Raw genomic sequence first — 14337 nt, 5'->3', positions numbered from 1 at the left:
TATTTTTAAAAAAAGGACACTCAATTAAAGCCTGCAAAGATCAGATTAGAGCCAAAAGAAAGCACCTAAGAAAAAAAAAACAGTTTGAACTTTCTGTTGTGGAAATGTGAAACAAAAGAAAAAACCTGCTAACCCAGTAAAGCAGAGGAAAATGGTGCACGCTGCACATCTAAACCAGGCCTGGGATCTGTACCTGCTACACTGGTGATGAGTTTGGTGCCAAAAGTGTGGCCTGCTTTTCAGCAGTAACCGATTTAGGCAATACACAGCACAGCAGAGAGGCCACGCTGTAATAAGAGTGCAATGTGGAAATCTGACAAAAACAAACACACACACACACTATATGTGCAAGTGCTTGCCTGTGTGTGTCCCATATACACACACAGGTTTGTGCAGGTATACTTTTTAAGACTGTCTTTCATTGTGGACAGCCCAATGAAAACCATATCCCTTAACTTATCCTCAGCCAAGTCATGCACTGTATGAACGGTGATGTCCTGTCAAGACTAGAAACACACAAACCACCTTGACAAGGTCAGTGTTTGTATTGGAAAGTAACACAAAACAATAGAGACAAGAACCACAGGAGACAGATTTCAGATTTCTTAATAAAAATAATTCATTTCAGGACAACATATAAATTATTATTGAATCACACAATACAGATATCTTGATATGAATAAATACTTAACAAATAAAATCAGGCTTTTTTTTCATACAATACCCTATTGAAAGGTCACACAAAGAAACTTCCACACCGTTTGCATGTTTTTGTTACACCTCCTGCTCTTACGCGGATGCTCCTCCTACTGTTGGAATGTCCCTAAGCGAGTCGGAGTACCATTCCTAAATGCCTCAGCAGCTTAGACAAGTCATGTGCAACTTACGTGATCATCTCCCAGTCGAGCTCGGCCAGAGCCCCGAAACCTTTTTAAGGGGTACTGATGAGCCGACCACTAATTGGACTTTAATTGATTAAGGTTTGTCTAGAGGTGATTAAAGCACACAGAGATCTACGTACAGGCTGTCAACACGCGGGCCGGCTTGACAGCTTTAGATACAGTTGAATGGAAAGGCAGACCGAGAGCCTGTTTGTCTACGCTTATCTAACTAGAGCCACAGATGGACATCTGCCTATTGCAGCTGAGTTCTTCAGCAGACGTATGAGGGGAATAACTCTTCAACGTCACATTGCATTTGATTAACTTTTTATAGAAAGGTTATCTCTGTGGGTAATTATGTGTACTGTTCATATTTAGATAAAATAGACACGGAAAGATGGGGGACTTCAGCAGAAGCAAGCTTGATAAGCTCTAATCCGTAGTTACACAGGACTGGAGATGTCTATCTGTGGCACTCTTATTAGTTCAGAATGGTCCAGGCTGGCCATTTTTAAGGAGGTAACAACAACTGTTTGGTGATTGATGGCACATGTTTTTCTGTTGTTTTTTTTGGCAGAAACAAAACCAAATGTATCAAAATACAATTAAAAATGTCCCAAAAAAAAATTTAAAACAAAAACAAACAAACAGGAATGTCAGTTTTGCGTATTCCAGACGCACAAATGCGTGCACTGTGTGTGTATGTGTGTTGTAGATGAGGCATCGGGTTAGAGGGTCCTACAATGTGGACCAAGATCCATATTCACAAAAGCATTTAATAGGTGGGGGCACTGATGTAGGATCACTGATCAGGCCCCTCTGGTCCATATATTTTTGAATCACTACTTAAAAAGGCAAAACTTGTTGAGGATCAGCCCCAATACTGTGCTGATGTAGCAGCAGCACAAAACACATTCAGATAAACAAGATTAGCCAAAGCAGGCGATGGGATTGCTCTCTGAAGCTTTAAACTTGTCGCCTTGGCCCATCCAGTGGAGTGGAGCCAGAGAGGGATGGATTCTTGGTTTGTTTATCTTTCACCTCTGGCAGGGGTGGGGCTCATACAATCTCTCAGAGCTGTGTTTGCATGTGCAAATTGTGTGCGTGTGGGTTGGTAAGGTGAATTATCATCCAGGCTGCGCTGGTCATTGTGTTGTCAGTTCTCTCTATAGTTGGCAATCCCCATTTACAAATGAATGGAACCACAACATTTGCGTGTGTGGGCATGTGAGCGCATGTGTCTGTTCTAGGTGCTCGAGTTGTCCGTAAACAGGAAATCAATGTCCAAGGCAACAGATCTGTTTTGGACGAGAAGAGGTGGAAATAAGAGAGGGAAGCAGGAATAGAAAGAGAATGAGTCCTGTCTCTACTGTGTTCTCTGCCTTCTGTCCGCTGACACCGCCAGCATGTTGGCAACAATGAGAGAGGCTGGTATTTCTGTACATGTAGCACCAGAACTAGCAGGGGCCTGCCCTGTCTGTCTTGCACTGTTTGGACACATGATCTGTTCTTACTTTACATATCAAACCACTCACAATGATAACTTCATTTAACAGAGAAGTAACAATACTGAGGTCAATTGAACTCAAAATATAAACCAACACTGCTATTGATTGACTAATGGAAGAAAAATAATTCTTGAATTTTTTTTACAATATTGATTGCAAGAGCCTTTTTTGGGGGGCAAAACTACTGTGGAAGGACATAAATGGATGATTTTGGAGAAGTAAGCTAAACAGTGGTGATCAACATGTTGTTTCATATCTAGCACGTCACTGACTTTGCTTTTGCCCAGTTTTGCTCACTTCTGCTTACTACTTCCACAGATTTTGTTGCTGGGGTTCAACCAACTACTGCAGCCCTCACTCTACAGAGCAGATGCTAGACAGACAGGCAGACAGATACACAGATGGGTTAAGACGGACAGACAGTCGGACAGACATAGGGGTATAAATCCTTGGCTGTGGTCTAGAAAGCAATGTCAGATGCTTCTTGTTATGTCGACATACAATCATCTTGTCTGGCACGACCTCTAAATACATATTGTACACAAGAATTGAGTCAGTTGCTTTGACATGTAGCCAAACCTCTCACGTGTAGGTGCACAGGGCACATCAGATGATAATAATTGCACAAAGAGGTATTCTGGAGGCCATGTCTACTGCGAACACACACACACACTCACTCCCCCCCACGTACACACATTCTCTCTTCACATTCTACATGGGGGGTTTGATTTTCAGGCCATAAGGTTACTAGTTAGTCACTAGCTAGTTAGTTAGTTGGTTAGTTAGTATCAGAGGTGCATTGACTGGCATGGGGCGCCCAGAGCAGGGCAGCGGCTCTAGCGTGCTAGCAATGTGTCGCCATCGTTGTTGCGTGCATGGGAATGAGGTCAGCCGCGGTAGACCTGTTTGAAGTGGTCGCACTCGTTGCAGTAGCCCTGTTTCTCCTGGTTGGCGTAGTGGTCGCAGCCCTGCGTCCGACACCGCTGCTTGGACTTTTCCTTGGGCGCCTGCGCCCGCCTGCCCATCTCTCTGCCCTGGCCTCGTGTGTGGCACTCTGGGCAAAGGTCTGTGCAGCCCGGGGACACGTTACTGCAGCCACTCCGCCGGCACTGAGTCTGGGTCTGGGATTGCTGCGAAGATCTGGGTTTAACTGCTCGGTCACGCTTTTTGTACAAAGACAAAGAGGAGGGAGCAAAGAGAAAGAGATGAGGGGTCAGTTGGCATCTGTGGATCAGCTAAAATTGCGAAAGTTGAAAAAATAGGAGAGAATGACAGAAAACGACAGAAGCAAAAAACACAAACAAAGATTAAGAAGAGTCGATACATCAGGGCTGTGTGGATGATCCCCTACCACGACTAAAGGAGGAGGCGAGTGTGGTGTGCGATGTGCCACTTGGTTGAGCCGTGTGCTTTGCTCTTTGACGTAGCACTTGTCGCAGTAGCCCTCCAGCATTGTCTTGCCAACCGCACCACACCCAGGCCCACGACACCTGGTGGCATTCTGGAAGCCTGCCTCCAAACCATGCCTGCTCTGGGCCGGGGCAACGGGAGGTGTCATGTCTGAAACAGAGAGTGGCCCATATAAGCAAAGAAGGAAAGAGGAAATCCAATCGAAAATTACATAAACAAATTGGCAGACTTTCATTAACAATACAGTTTATTTTTTGAAAACCCTTAACTTGATTTCAGTACTTACGGTGGTTGGTCTGATAGTCCACGTAGCAAATAGTGCAGAAACCCAACCTCTCTGGCGTCCCAAAGAACTGGCAACCAGATCTTTTACAAGGCCGTGCGAGAGGGGCCTGCCAGGCTGAGGTGTGTCCTGGTGTGATGGTGAGGCACGGCCGCTCAGCGTCCCTGGCCTGGCTCCAAGCTGAAGACGAGGCCTCAGTTGTGGGGTTGCTCTGCTGAGGCTCTCCCCTCTCTGGAGCCTGCTGTCTCTGCATGCAGGGTGGACACAGGCCATTGAATATCCTGAACGCCTCCTGTCTACACATGCTGCAGCGCTCTGTCTCTGTCTCAGAGCCCCCCCACTGGGTCCAGCCGGAGCCCTGGGCTGGGTGGGGAACTGTAGGCCCCCCGTTGGGGCCTGGGAGTCCTGTGGCAGCCGTTCCAGCTCCAGGGGCTCCTTGGCTCTGTCTGGAGTTGAAGCAGCGTTCACAAAGTCCATCATGCTCTACGCTAAGAGTGAAGAGGCAGCCGGGTGTCTTGCACTTCATGGCATGAGTTTCACTGTACAGGCTGAGGCTGGGGGCGGTAGGTGGTGCTGAGCGAGGGCTGGAGACCACCACCCCTCTTCCAGACGAGGCGGACAGAGGGCTGCTGCTTCGAGCTCCTCTAGAGTTCACCTCGGCCTCTGATCCCACCATCACACCAACCCCACCTTGTACCCCTCCTCCCTTGGTCTGTATCACCCCTTCTATCCTAACTCCTCCCCCGGGGGTGGCCTGTTGCTTCTCAAAGCATTCGTGGCAATGAGGCTGCGTGTCAACAGAGACGTAGAAGGTGCATCGTGGTGTGGCACAGCGGATTTCGATGAGGGAGAGCTGGGAGACGGAGAAGGGGGGTGGGCGCTGTGGCTGGGCCGCCCACGCCTGCTCCTTGTCCTCCTGCCAGCGCTGGTACTCGTGGTTGACGAGCTGCAGGTAGTCCTCCATCAGGTTCATGTCTTCAGGAAGATTGCCCTCGTCCAGCCTTCAGACAGAGACATACAAAGTGGTTCTTCATTATTATCATATAAATATATTAACAACATAAAGCTCTTGAAGCTTTTGACATTATGGCCTACATCTGGGACATTATTCTCTTACAGAGTTTACAGGCTTTACGTACCTTGCAGCGTTGACGATCCGTAAAACATCGTAGCCCAAGCCTATGACCGGGATCTCTATCAGGAACAGGTAGTCTTTGAGAAGCCTCTCTTTCTGCTGCTGCTCTTTCTCCATCAGGAAGTGAACCTTCAGCTCCTCGAAGTCGCCCCGTCCAGGGTTGATCAGCGGCACAGCTCGGATCTCTGGGAAATCCAGACCAAGACATGGCATTGAAATAAAAAGTTTGAGCAAACCTCATAACAAGGCTGTCTTTTTCCATTCATCAGGTCAGCTACACAACACCATTTTTCCCCTTTTCCACCCATTAACATCTGTTTTGTGTCTGCAATGGGAATGGACACAATCAGCATTCACTCCCGGGTCACATTGCTCCGCAGTGATGGAAACATGACACCTGGGTGAGCGCGCCAGTGAAAGAGGCATTGGTGCTTCCTACCTGGACCACTGTCTTTGATGGTGATGAGGGGTGCAAAGTGCTGGGAGTCATAGCCAAGCACTATTGGGTATTTGTAGCACTCTGTGGGCGGCCAGTGCAGAGGCAGATAAATCCCACCCACATTCAGAGGAGAGATGGAGGAGCCAGATTTCATACTTCTGACCACCTGGTCTGTTGGAAGAACAGAGATTGAAGTTATTTAAAGAAAGTCCAAGAACAACTTGTGTTTAATGCACATTTACTCGTGTTTTCTGCATGTTTGTCAACGAAATTCAAACTTTAGAGGGTAAATACCTAATATAACTGAATATTTATCCTCCTTATATTTACTTTTCAACCACAATATCTACTCTACATCTGCACACCAAAGTTGATGGGAGTTGAATGGAATCAAACAACATGAAAACTACAAAATAAATAATAGACAAAGGTTGAGGCTCTAATTGTTGAGTAGATACCGTCTCTATTCTACATAGAGGACCAATGAGTCTTCAATGTTCCACAAAGAGCTATATACATAAAGAAGGTAGAAGGTGACTACCTGCGATGACGATGATGGGTCTGCGGAGAATGTTGGAGAGGACGAAGATGTGAATGTCCTCCAGAGAGTCAAACTGGAGGCCGTTGCTACTGGAGATGGGAGATGCCATCTTCACAATCTTTTCCCACTCCTCCTCCCAGTTCTGGGAAGGTGCACACACATAAACGCACAGAAAACTTAGGAAATTTTTTTTTTACATACTGTACCTATGGAAAGATTTTACTTATATTTGTTTCATTACACAAGATACTTTTTTGGTCAGAAAATACAAAGTTGCAGGTAAAGATGCAAAGTAATGGCAAAGGCTTTTAACATGGAAGTCGTCTAGTCTTCATACCATGGTGGTGTATCGGAGTCCGGTCTGGGTGAACTCCTGCGACTGGAGCAGCTCTGCCTGGAAGCGAGCTCTAAAGCCGCCAGTGTCCGTCTCTTTCAAAACGCCATGGAGGGCTTTCCGAAGAACAAGGTCTGTGTCCTGAACGCCCAGCATGTACTGAGAGGCCGCGTGGAGCAAACAGTTCCCATCTCCTGGAGACACAAAGGAGGAACACAAACAATATTAGCACAACGCGTAGTTAGTTTTATACATACACGCAAACTACTACAGTGTTGAAGCAGGACATGCATGTGAATGTGCAAATTGAATAGGTGCACAGCATACACAACAGACAATTGCAGTGTGCGCACACACACACACAAGTGTAACGAAAGCAGGGGGATTTCCAGGCTGTTGGGCTGGTTGTCACACTATCTGGCGTCTAGACTATTATATGATCCTCACATGTCTGAAAGTATGCACACGCTACAGACAAAGCTCAACTTCTACCAAGCTGGCCTCAGAAATGTAGCCCTTAATTCACCTCAAAAACATAAAATATGAAATGTCACTCTTTTAATATCCCTAATCTGCCTGGAGAATCTCCATAAATAGTGTTGTCTGGTCTCATGTCAAAGAAAGGCACTTTTTCTACATTCTACAAACCGTCCAGAGAGATAAAGAGTTGGTTTCTCAAAAGGTATTTGTGCGTGGGTTAGAATTGGAAACTGGAATTTCTTTATTCTCCTATGGCCGCTCCGGGTCTTTTTCTCATTGAGAAACAGGAGAGCCCATGTTTGTCAATGTGTGCAGCGCTGCAAGAAAGAAAAAACCTGCTGCACACTAACACAGGAATTTCCCTGTGCTAATTTCTGCCTTTGTGCGTGTGTTCCCCCTCCTATGATCCCGATGCATCAGAGCTACTCAGCTAGTCCTGGACTTTCCACAGGGGTGTGGCTTGGACTGGATGGAATGTTATCTTTTTAACTACGGCTATCAACACCCAATGAAAGCTGCGATTACAGTGCGTTGAGATAACGCATGCAAAAAGGCTACAGTAATATGCAATGTGCAAAACGTTCTCTTTATCTTTTTGATCTGCTGTTTCGTTCGCTGATGTTTACCCGGCAACAGTTCACATGCACCTTACGCAAACAGACCAAGATAACGATAATCTAAGAGTTGTTCATGTTACAAGAAAGAAATATTTTTAATATAACGAATGTTCTAAGTAATGGTTGATGTTGTGACATTCACTAAACTGTGATTTCATCCCTCAGAATAACATCACCTGTGCTGCAGGGTGACCGTGATGTGATACACAGTTGTCATTCAGGAAATCCCACTGTACTTTGAGAAAAATAACACATGCACTTCTATTTCAGACCAGCTAGCTCTTGTTGTATTTCGGCACTCTTGCATCACGCTCAACAAAAAATATATTATATGCACGGCACTCTATTGAGAAAAGAAGACAGAAATACACACATACACACCCACACAGGTGTAAAAAGAAATAGGAACTAACATGCATGTTTAATCAGTTCCCTTTTGTCCACAAAACACACAGACTTTTGACCCTGAATTAAGCTTCCTGACGACTGAGGATGAAAGAAGGTCTGCTGGTCCCATCGGTCTAAATATAGACGCTTCCTCTGTGGCAAGCTGGGACACTTCCTGAAAACACTAGCATACGACCAGACTTAATCCTCATCTGTTTGCCATCCAGGTGATGGAAGTTAGCAATGTTGTTTGTATTACACGCTTTGTCTGAAAGCTGCGTATGAAGACAAGTTCTGGCCAAGACTAGCTTTGCTACTGCTCTGGAAAGAACCCGAGTGCATCTGGCCAAACAATCTGGATTCTACATGACCTGAAACATGAACTGGAGACAGTGGCCGTATGTGTGTCCTCTCTGCGACTACAGCGTTGTAGACTCAGTGGATTGCAGCTGAACAACTCATTGCGTGTTGGGGACACATGACAGACATGGGATGCTGCTTGGGAAAAACCCTCACATGCATCTTCAACACACTGAATTTGAATGAAGCATTTCTTCAGTGCGTGGAAAAGTTGAATGAAGCCAGAAAAAAGGATGTGACCCAGTTACTTTTTCCAGGGAGAGTGTGTCTTAAAGAGGACGTCAGATTTTTGAAATGGATTGAAAAGCTGTTCTGATAATATTCATTCACGTAGATGAAGGGTTGAAGAAAAGATTTTGTGCTTAAGGTTGAATTTGTGTCCCAGATGATGCGTTAAGACTCTGAGAAGCTTGATTAATATGACCTACAATCGCTGGACGTTCATGGATGGACTTCTGTTCTCTCACGTTCTATGTGTGTGTGTGTGTGTGTGTGTGTGTGTGTGTGTGTGTGTGTGTGCTGAGAGCCAGTGACTCAGCAGCAGTCAGTCCTTTGTGTGTGTGTGTGTGTGTGTGATCCGTCCTATGCTCAAAGTCACGTCTGGGTCCTTCAGAGTTAGACACTCCAGCTCTAAATTCTGTCTCATCTTTGTGACATCATCTCTGCGGGCCAGGAAATTCCATCCAGGTTACTGGAAGCAGAAGTCAAAAGAGTTTGTGACCAGTTCAGGGGTCTTTTCTGAAGAGGAACCATGGTGAGAGTTACAGTAACTCCTACAGAAATGACTAGCTTCAGAATCCACTGGGCCCCTCGTTTCACTCTTTATGAAAGACATCAATCAGGACATGGCACAAACCAGTTCCTCATCCGTCCAGTTACTGGTGCTAATTACAGGATGTGATTGATACTGGAATGTCTCACTGACAACACTGCTGAGGGTCAAATCGCTTCTAATGAGAAAGAAAGACACTTTGGAAACTCACAGGTTTAAGAAAAACTTAACACCGCTTGATTTCTGCTTTGTTCTTCTTCTGCTACGGCTGAAGTTTCCCTTCAAAAACTGCTTTTTTCCGCTTGTCTAAAAACGGACCTGAGTCTTAAACTCTTGCCATGTAGATAAGAGTCAGCTAAGACAATGAGACACAGTGGGATTTGACGAAGGCTTCCGAGCTGTGACACATCTCAGAGTCACAAAGGCAGTGACGTGAAAAACCTACATCAGTCTGGCAGGTGGGGATGTGGAGGGAAAATGACTTGAGATGTTTTCAGATCCTCTGACATTCACACCTACACAGAACAAAGGTTGTAAAAATGAAAAACGGTGGAAAGAGCTGAGCCCGAAAACATCATTAACAGTAAATAATAGTCCCACGTGTGACGCCACAGAATTTCCGAGTACAGAGCAGTATGACCAGAAGTAATCAAGCCTGTGTCTATAAATGTTTGCCCACTCCTGGATGTTCCCATGTTGCAACATCCAGGAAACAGAAAACATGACTTGGCAAAGGGCTGACTGACCTCAAACGCTCGGCTCAGTGAAATGAAAAGGGGGCTAAGTGAATGTATGTGAAATGGAACCTGTGTCACTCGCTGGTCGTCACTTACGGTAACCCTGCCTGTGAGTAATAACATCTGAGAATTTACATAGCACATCTCCGCTGTTTGAGAAAGTGAAACAAAAGAAACAAAAAAAAGACGTCTCCCCCTGGGTAAATCACCATATTTGGTGAAATCAAGGAATTCAAGTTTGACATCAGCTCTGTGACCTGCTGTTGAATCTGTTGATGCCACCAGAAACAAACCACAAATCCCAAAACCTCACTTAGGTGCTCAAAAACTTCCTGGAGTGTCACACCCAAGTAACAAAACCAAAGAAATCTGGTTTACTGGAGACTTCAGACACCAGCTCCGTGCCTGACCATCAGTAGAAACAAATCCTTCTTACCATTGGTGCGTAAGGGAACCATCTTCTTCACCTCCCGACACCAGTTGAGCTTCTTCTCCTGCTCCAGGGAGGCCTGCATGGCTCGGTCCAGGATGGCCGCCTGCACCACCTCCCTGAAGGCCTGCGGGAAGTGGTTCATGGCGATCATCTCCAGAGTGTACCTGTGCATGCTGCGCAGGTGGTGCATCAGGCCGCCGCTGGCCGCCGGCTTCACCACGTCGCTGGGCACTCGCTGACGGATCTTCACCGCCTTCAGCAGGTTGGAGACAAACAGGAATTTGGGGAGGAAGTTCTGACCCTGCGACATGGCGGATGGGTGGCCCGGTGGATGGAAGGACGGGGGATGAAGAGGAACGAGGAACAAGGAGAAGGAGGCGCCGCCAACCGCCGATGGCCGCACAACGTGGAAACTGGATGGAGAGAAGGGGAGAAGGGGAGATGTTATTTCAAAGTAGTGTACAGTAGGAAAGAACAGAGACAACTGTTGGGAAAATTTTCAGCGGAGAGTCCCCGTCCTTATTAATTGAGACTCAAGACACAACTTAATTTACAGTTTGTCCGGGAAATCACCCGACGCACAGGACCATCCCACTGCCGGGGAAGCTGACGGGCCAAACACAATAAAGTACACACAAAGAACCCTTTTCATCCTCGTTGGTTCTTTGAATTCTCTCTTTCCTCTTGACGGGACTTGAGAGTTTCCCTGTGTCCCACTGAGCTCAAAGTCCTCCAACAACACAACTGGTGTTTTCCAGGCTTCAACCCGAGGCCACCCAGGGCTCCCCAGGGGGCGCTAGAGGTCACGCCGACGGCCCCCGGCCTCCTCCCTGTGCCCGCTCCTTCCTCTAGAAGGCAAAACTGCCTGGATTCAGTGTTTGTTAGAAATATAAGACAAGAGAGGGAATTGTTTGATCAATATTGACGTCCGTGCCGTAGCTCATACGAAAACTACACTGGTCTCAATAACGTTCTTTGAGGAGGATAGAAGTTTATTTTTTAAACATCTAAATTAAATTCCTCTTCCATCCCATCTGAAAATACATGTAACGCTTCCAGTTAACAACTGCTTTAATGTTTTCTTTAGAGAAAGCAGCTATTACACAACTTCAAACTCATGTATTAAGTTTCCTGGTTTGAGTTGGGAAGTTCAGATTGAACAATGAACTAAAAAAGACACAGAATATAACGTGTATCTTTACAATTTCCATACTTGTCACCCTACAGTAACCTGTCTTCTGGATGGTTCTTAAGGGAATGAGGGTTCAGTGCCACTCCTTTTTTTTTTTTAAAGGGCAAATTTCACCCAAAATGAAGAGCCAGTCAGCACATTGACAGCTAACGGGAAGCAGAAAGTGGTGGTCAGCACGCAGGAGTTGTGCTGACTTTCTTCTTCTTCTTTGACTTGCAGTAACATCCTCTGTGCAGACACATGGACACTTGTCTCCCTGTGGCCTGGGAGCCCTTCACCACCCGAACAGCAGCAGGTGCAGACCGCTCCAGGGCTCCCCGGGCTCAGGAGGGACCGAACCCCGGCAGGAGCCACCGAAGGCCCCTGGTTCGGGTGGAGGTGTCTCACCGGAGGAGTGTGGATGGTGGCGGCTACACACACACACACATACACACACACATACACACACACACACACACACACACACACAATAACAACTCCAATGACAACTACCTCCGAGACAATGTGGCGACGAAGCGGGGACAGACACCGACGTTACCCGACGCAGCACCCGGCTGTCGGTGGGTGGGGGGGCGCGATCCGCCGGAGGGAGGGTGACGTCTTTGTAAACAATGGCTGTCGTGGAAGGGAAGGCTCCGAGCTTCCTCCACGTCCCCCGGCCCCACGGTACAACTCAAGGCCGCGGACGACGAGTCTCAGCCTCCTGCGTTTCCACGGTGTCCACATGTGGAGGAGGGACAGAGAGGAGGGAGGAGGAGGAGGGAGGAGGGCCGCCTTACCTGTGTAATATGTCGGGGTTATAATAACAAAGCCAGCCGGATGCTAGTCCTCCTGCACTTCACTGTGCCGAGGCGCCATTCCGCCAGCTCGTCGCCTCCCTCCGTGCCAGCTCGAGCCCGCAGCGCTCGCAGGTCGCGACGCGGTTCAGAGCAGCTCGCGTGTCCCCCCCCACCGGGACTCTGTCTTCTTTAAGCAAACAAGCAGAGGGGGTTTCCACACGGGGACTTTCCGTCCACCCATTCCCCCCCCACCCCCCCTCTCTCTCTCTCTCTCTCTCTCTCTCTCTCTCTCTCTCTCTCTCTCTCTCTCTTCTCTCTCTCTCTCTCTTTCTGTGTGTGTGTCTCTCTCTCTCTCTCGTTCTGTGTGCGTGTGTCTCTCTCTCTCTCTCTCTCTCTCTCGTTCTGTGTGTGTGTGTGTGTGTCTCTCTCTCGCTCTCTAGCTCTCTAGCTCTCTCTCTCTATATCTGTGTGTGTGAGTGTCTCTCTCTCTCTCTCTCTCTCTCTCTCTCTCTCTTTCTGTGTGTGTGTGTGTGTCTCTCTCTCTCTTTCTGTGTGTGTGTGTCTGTGCCTCTCTCTCTCTTTCTCTGTGTGCGTGTCTCTCTCTCTCTTTCTCTGTGTGCGTGTCTCTCTCTCTTTCTGTGTGTCTCTCTCTCTTTCTCTGTGTGTGTGTGTGTTTGTGTGTGTCTCTCTCTCTCTCTCTCTCTCTCTCTCTCTCTCTCTCTCTCTCTCTCTCTCTCTCTCTATGTCTCTCTCAATTTTTTCTATTCAATTCAAAGGAGCTTTATTGGCATGGGGAAACAGACTTTGAAACAACAGACATGAACATGACTGTGCTGTCAACAGGATTTTCTGTTAAAAAATACACAACTGTAAATACAAGTAAGTGAGAGCTATATAAACTTAGTTTTATAGTTACAGTTATATATATATATATATATATATATATATGTAGTTATCTAACTATAAATGTTCATTCAATTTAATTAATGTATTTGAACAATTTCATTGACAGCAAGTGTGTCTGTGTGCAGCTGTCAGCACAGTGCAGATGGTCAGAGGACACCCAGGTGATTGATGGACTCACTCATCGTGCTGCTGTGTTTACACGTTGTTATAATAGTTTTCTTTTTGTTTTTCTTATGATTTGGTTTAGTCTAATTGGGGTCTCTGTGCTGGGAGCTCTTGTTGTGTTTGTGAATAGATTCCCAGGACCGGGGGCTTCTCTCCTGGGTGTCACTACAGGTGAGGCCTTTGTGATGGAGTGTGTAAGGGTCGCTTTCTTGTCGGTGATTATACAATAAAAGTTTTTAAAACAAGTGATTATTGTTTTGTATTGAATTCTGCATGTGGGGTCTCAATTTGGTGTTTGTCCAATTTCATAAAATCTTGGTTGGCGAGCAGACCCCAGACCTTGCACCCATAAAGGGAAATTTTGTTCTAGCACAGATGGAACAAAATTACTGATAATTTACTATCAGTCAAAAATCACGGATATTACTCACGGAGTCCAATATTTAAAAGCAGATTTGACTTGGGATGTCCAACTTGATGTTCTTTTTGAGGGTGTAGAACGCCCGTCCTGCCTGGTCCCACAGGTAGTTCACAGGTTTGTTGAAGTTACCTGTGGTGCTGATGTTTAGGCCGAGGTACGTATAGGTTTTTGTCTGATTTAGAGCAATAGTATCTACAAAGAATTTGTATTTGTGTTGTTGGAGGCTGGGCCTTTTTTGGAATTTCATAATTCAGTCTCTCTCTCTCTCTCTCCCTCTGTCAGAACCGGTGTAGTTGCAGCCCCCGCCGCCAGGGGGGTGTCTTCTAACTGTCTGAGCGTTTCCGACCTGCTGTGCACGAAGCCGCGTCACAGACAGGTGGCGTCATCCTTTGTTTCATGATGCAGCTTCAGAAACAAACCATCATCCTGCCGCAGGCATCAGCTCCGAGGGGATCAAAACCCACTCTACCCAGAAGCTCTCCTTCTTTAGCAGAGTCTGACTGTTCTTCTTGTGACTTGTGACACATGATGGTGTGTTTTCACTGTGGGGAAATTCT

The 14337-nt window shown here is 46.6% G+C and overlaps 1 protein-coding gene across 2 annotated transcripts; it reads right to left on the bottom strand.

The window, feature by feature from the left end:
• Positions 1-594: 594 nt before the first annotated feature.
• Positions 595-12482, bottom strand: tnfaip3 (tumor necrosis factor, alpha-induced protein 3). Of its 2 annotated transcripts, none has more exons than XM_061086805.1 (9): positions 12289-12482; positions 10321-10730; positions 6535-6725; positions 6198-6339; positions 5657-5827; positions 5222-5402; positions 4086-5083; positions 3741-3949; positions 595-3552 (listed from the first exon to the last, which is right to left on the bottom strand). In XM_061086805.1, the coding sequence occupies exons 2-9, from the start codon at positions 10625-10627 to the stop codon at positions 3277-3279; spliced, it is 2475 nt and encodes an 824-aa protein (XP_060942788.1). In that variant the 5' UTR covers positions 10628-10730; positions 12289-12482; the 3' UTR covers positions 595-3276. The 2 variants fall into 2 exon arrangements, with proteins under 2 accessions (XP_060942788.1, XP_060942789.1); XM_061086806.1 differs by lacking the exon at positions 12289-12482 and adding an exon at positions 12002-12256.
• Positions 12483-14337: the final 1855 nt, after the last annotated feature.

This window comes from Limanda limanda, chromosome 15 (assembly GCF_963576545.1).
Source record: "Limanda limanda chromosome 15, fLimLim1.1, whole genome shotgun sequence".
Lineage (NCBI taxonomy): Eukaryota > Metazoa > Chordata > Actinopteri > Pleuronectiformes > Pleuronectidae > Limanda > Limanda limanda.
Note: the sequence above shows the minus strand (reverse complement) of the source record. Positions and strands in the feature narration are given on the sequence as shown.

What these genes read in the sequence shown, in the direction of transcription:
- tnfaip3 (XM_061086805.1), bottom strand. Translation starts at nt 10,627, where the DNA reads ATGTCGCAGGGTCAGAACTTCCTCCCCAAATTCCTGTTTGTCTCCAAC. An exon ending in CGGATCGTCAACGCTGCAAG is followed by an intron (nt 5,084 to 5,221) that starts GTACGTAAAGCC and finishes CTCTGTCTGAAG; the next exon opens with GCTGGACGAGGGCAATCTTC. An exon ending in GGACTATCAGACCAACCACC is followed by an intron (nt 3,950 to 4,085) that starts GTAAGTACTGAA and finishes TCTCTGTTTCAG; the next exon opens with ACATGACACCTCCCGTTGCC.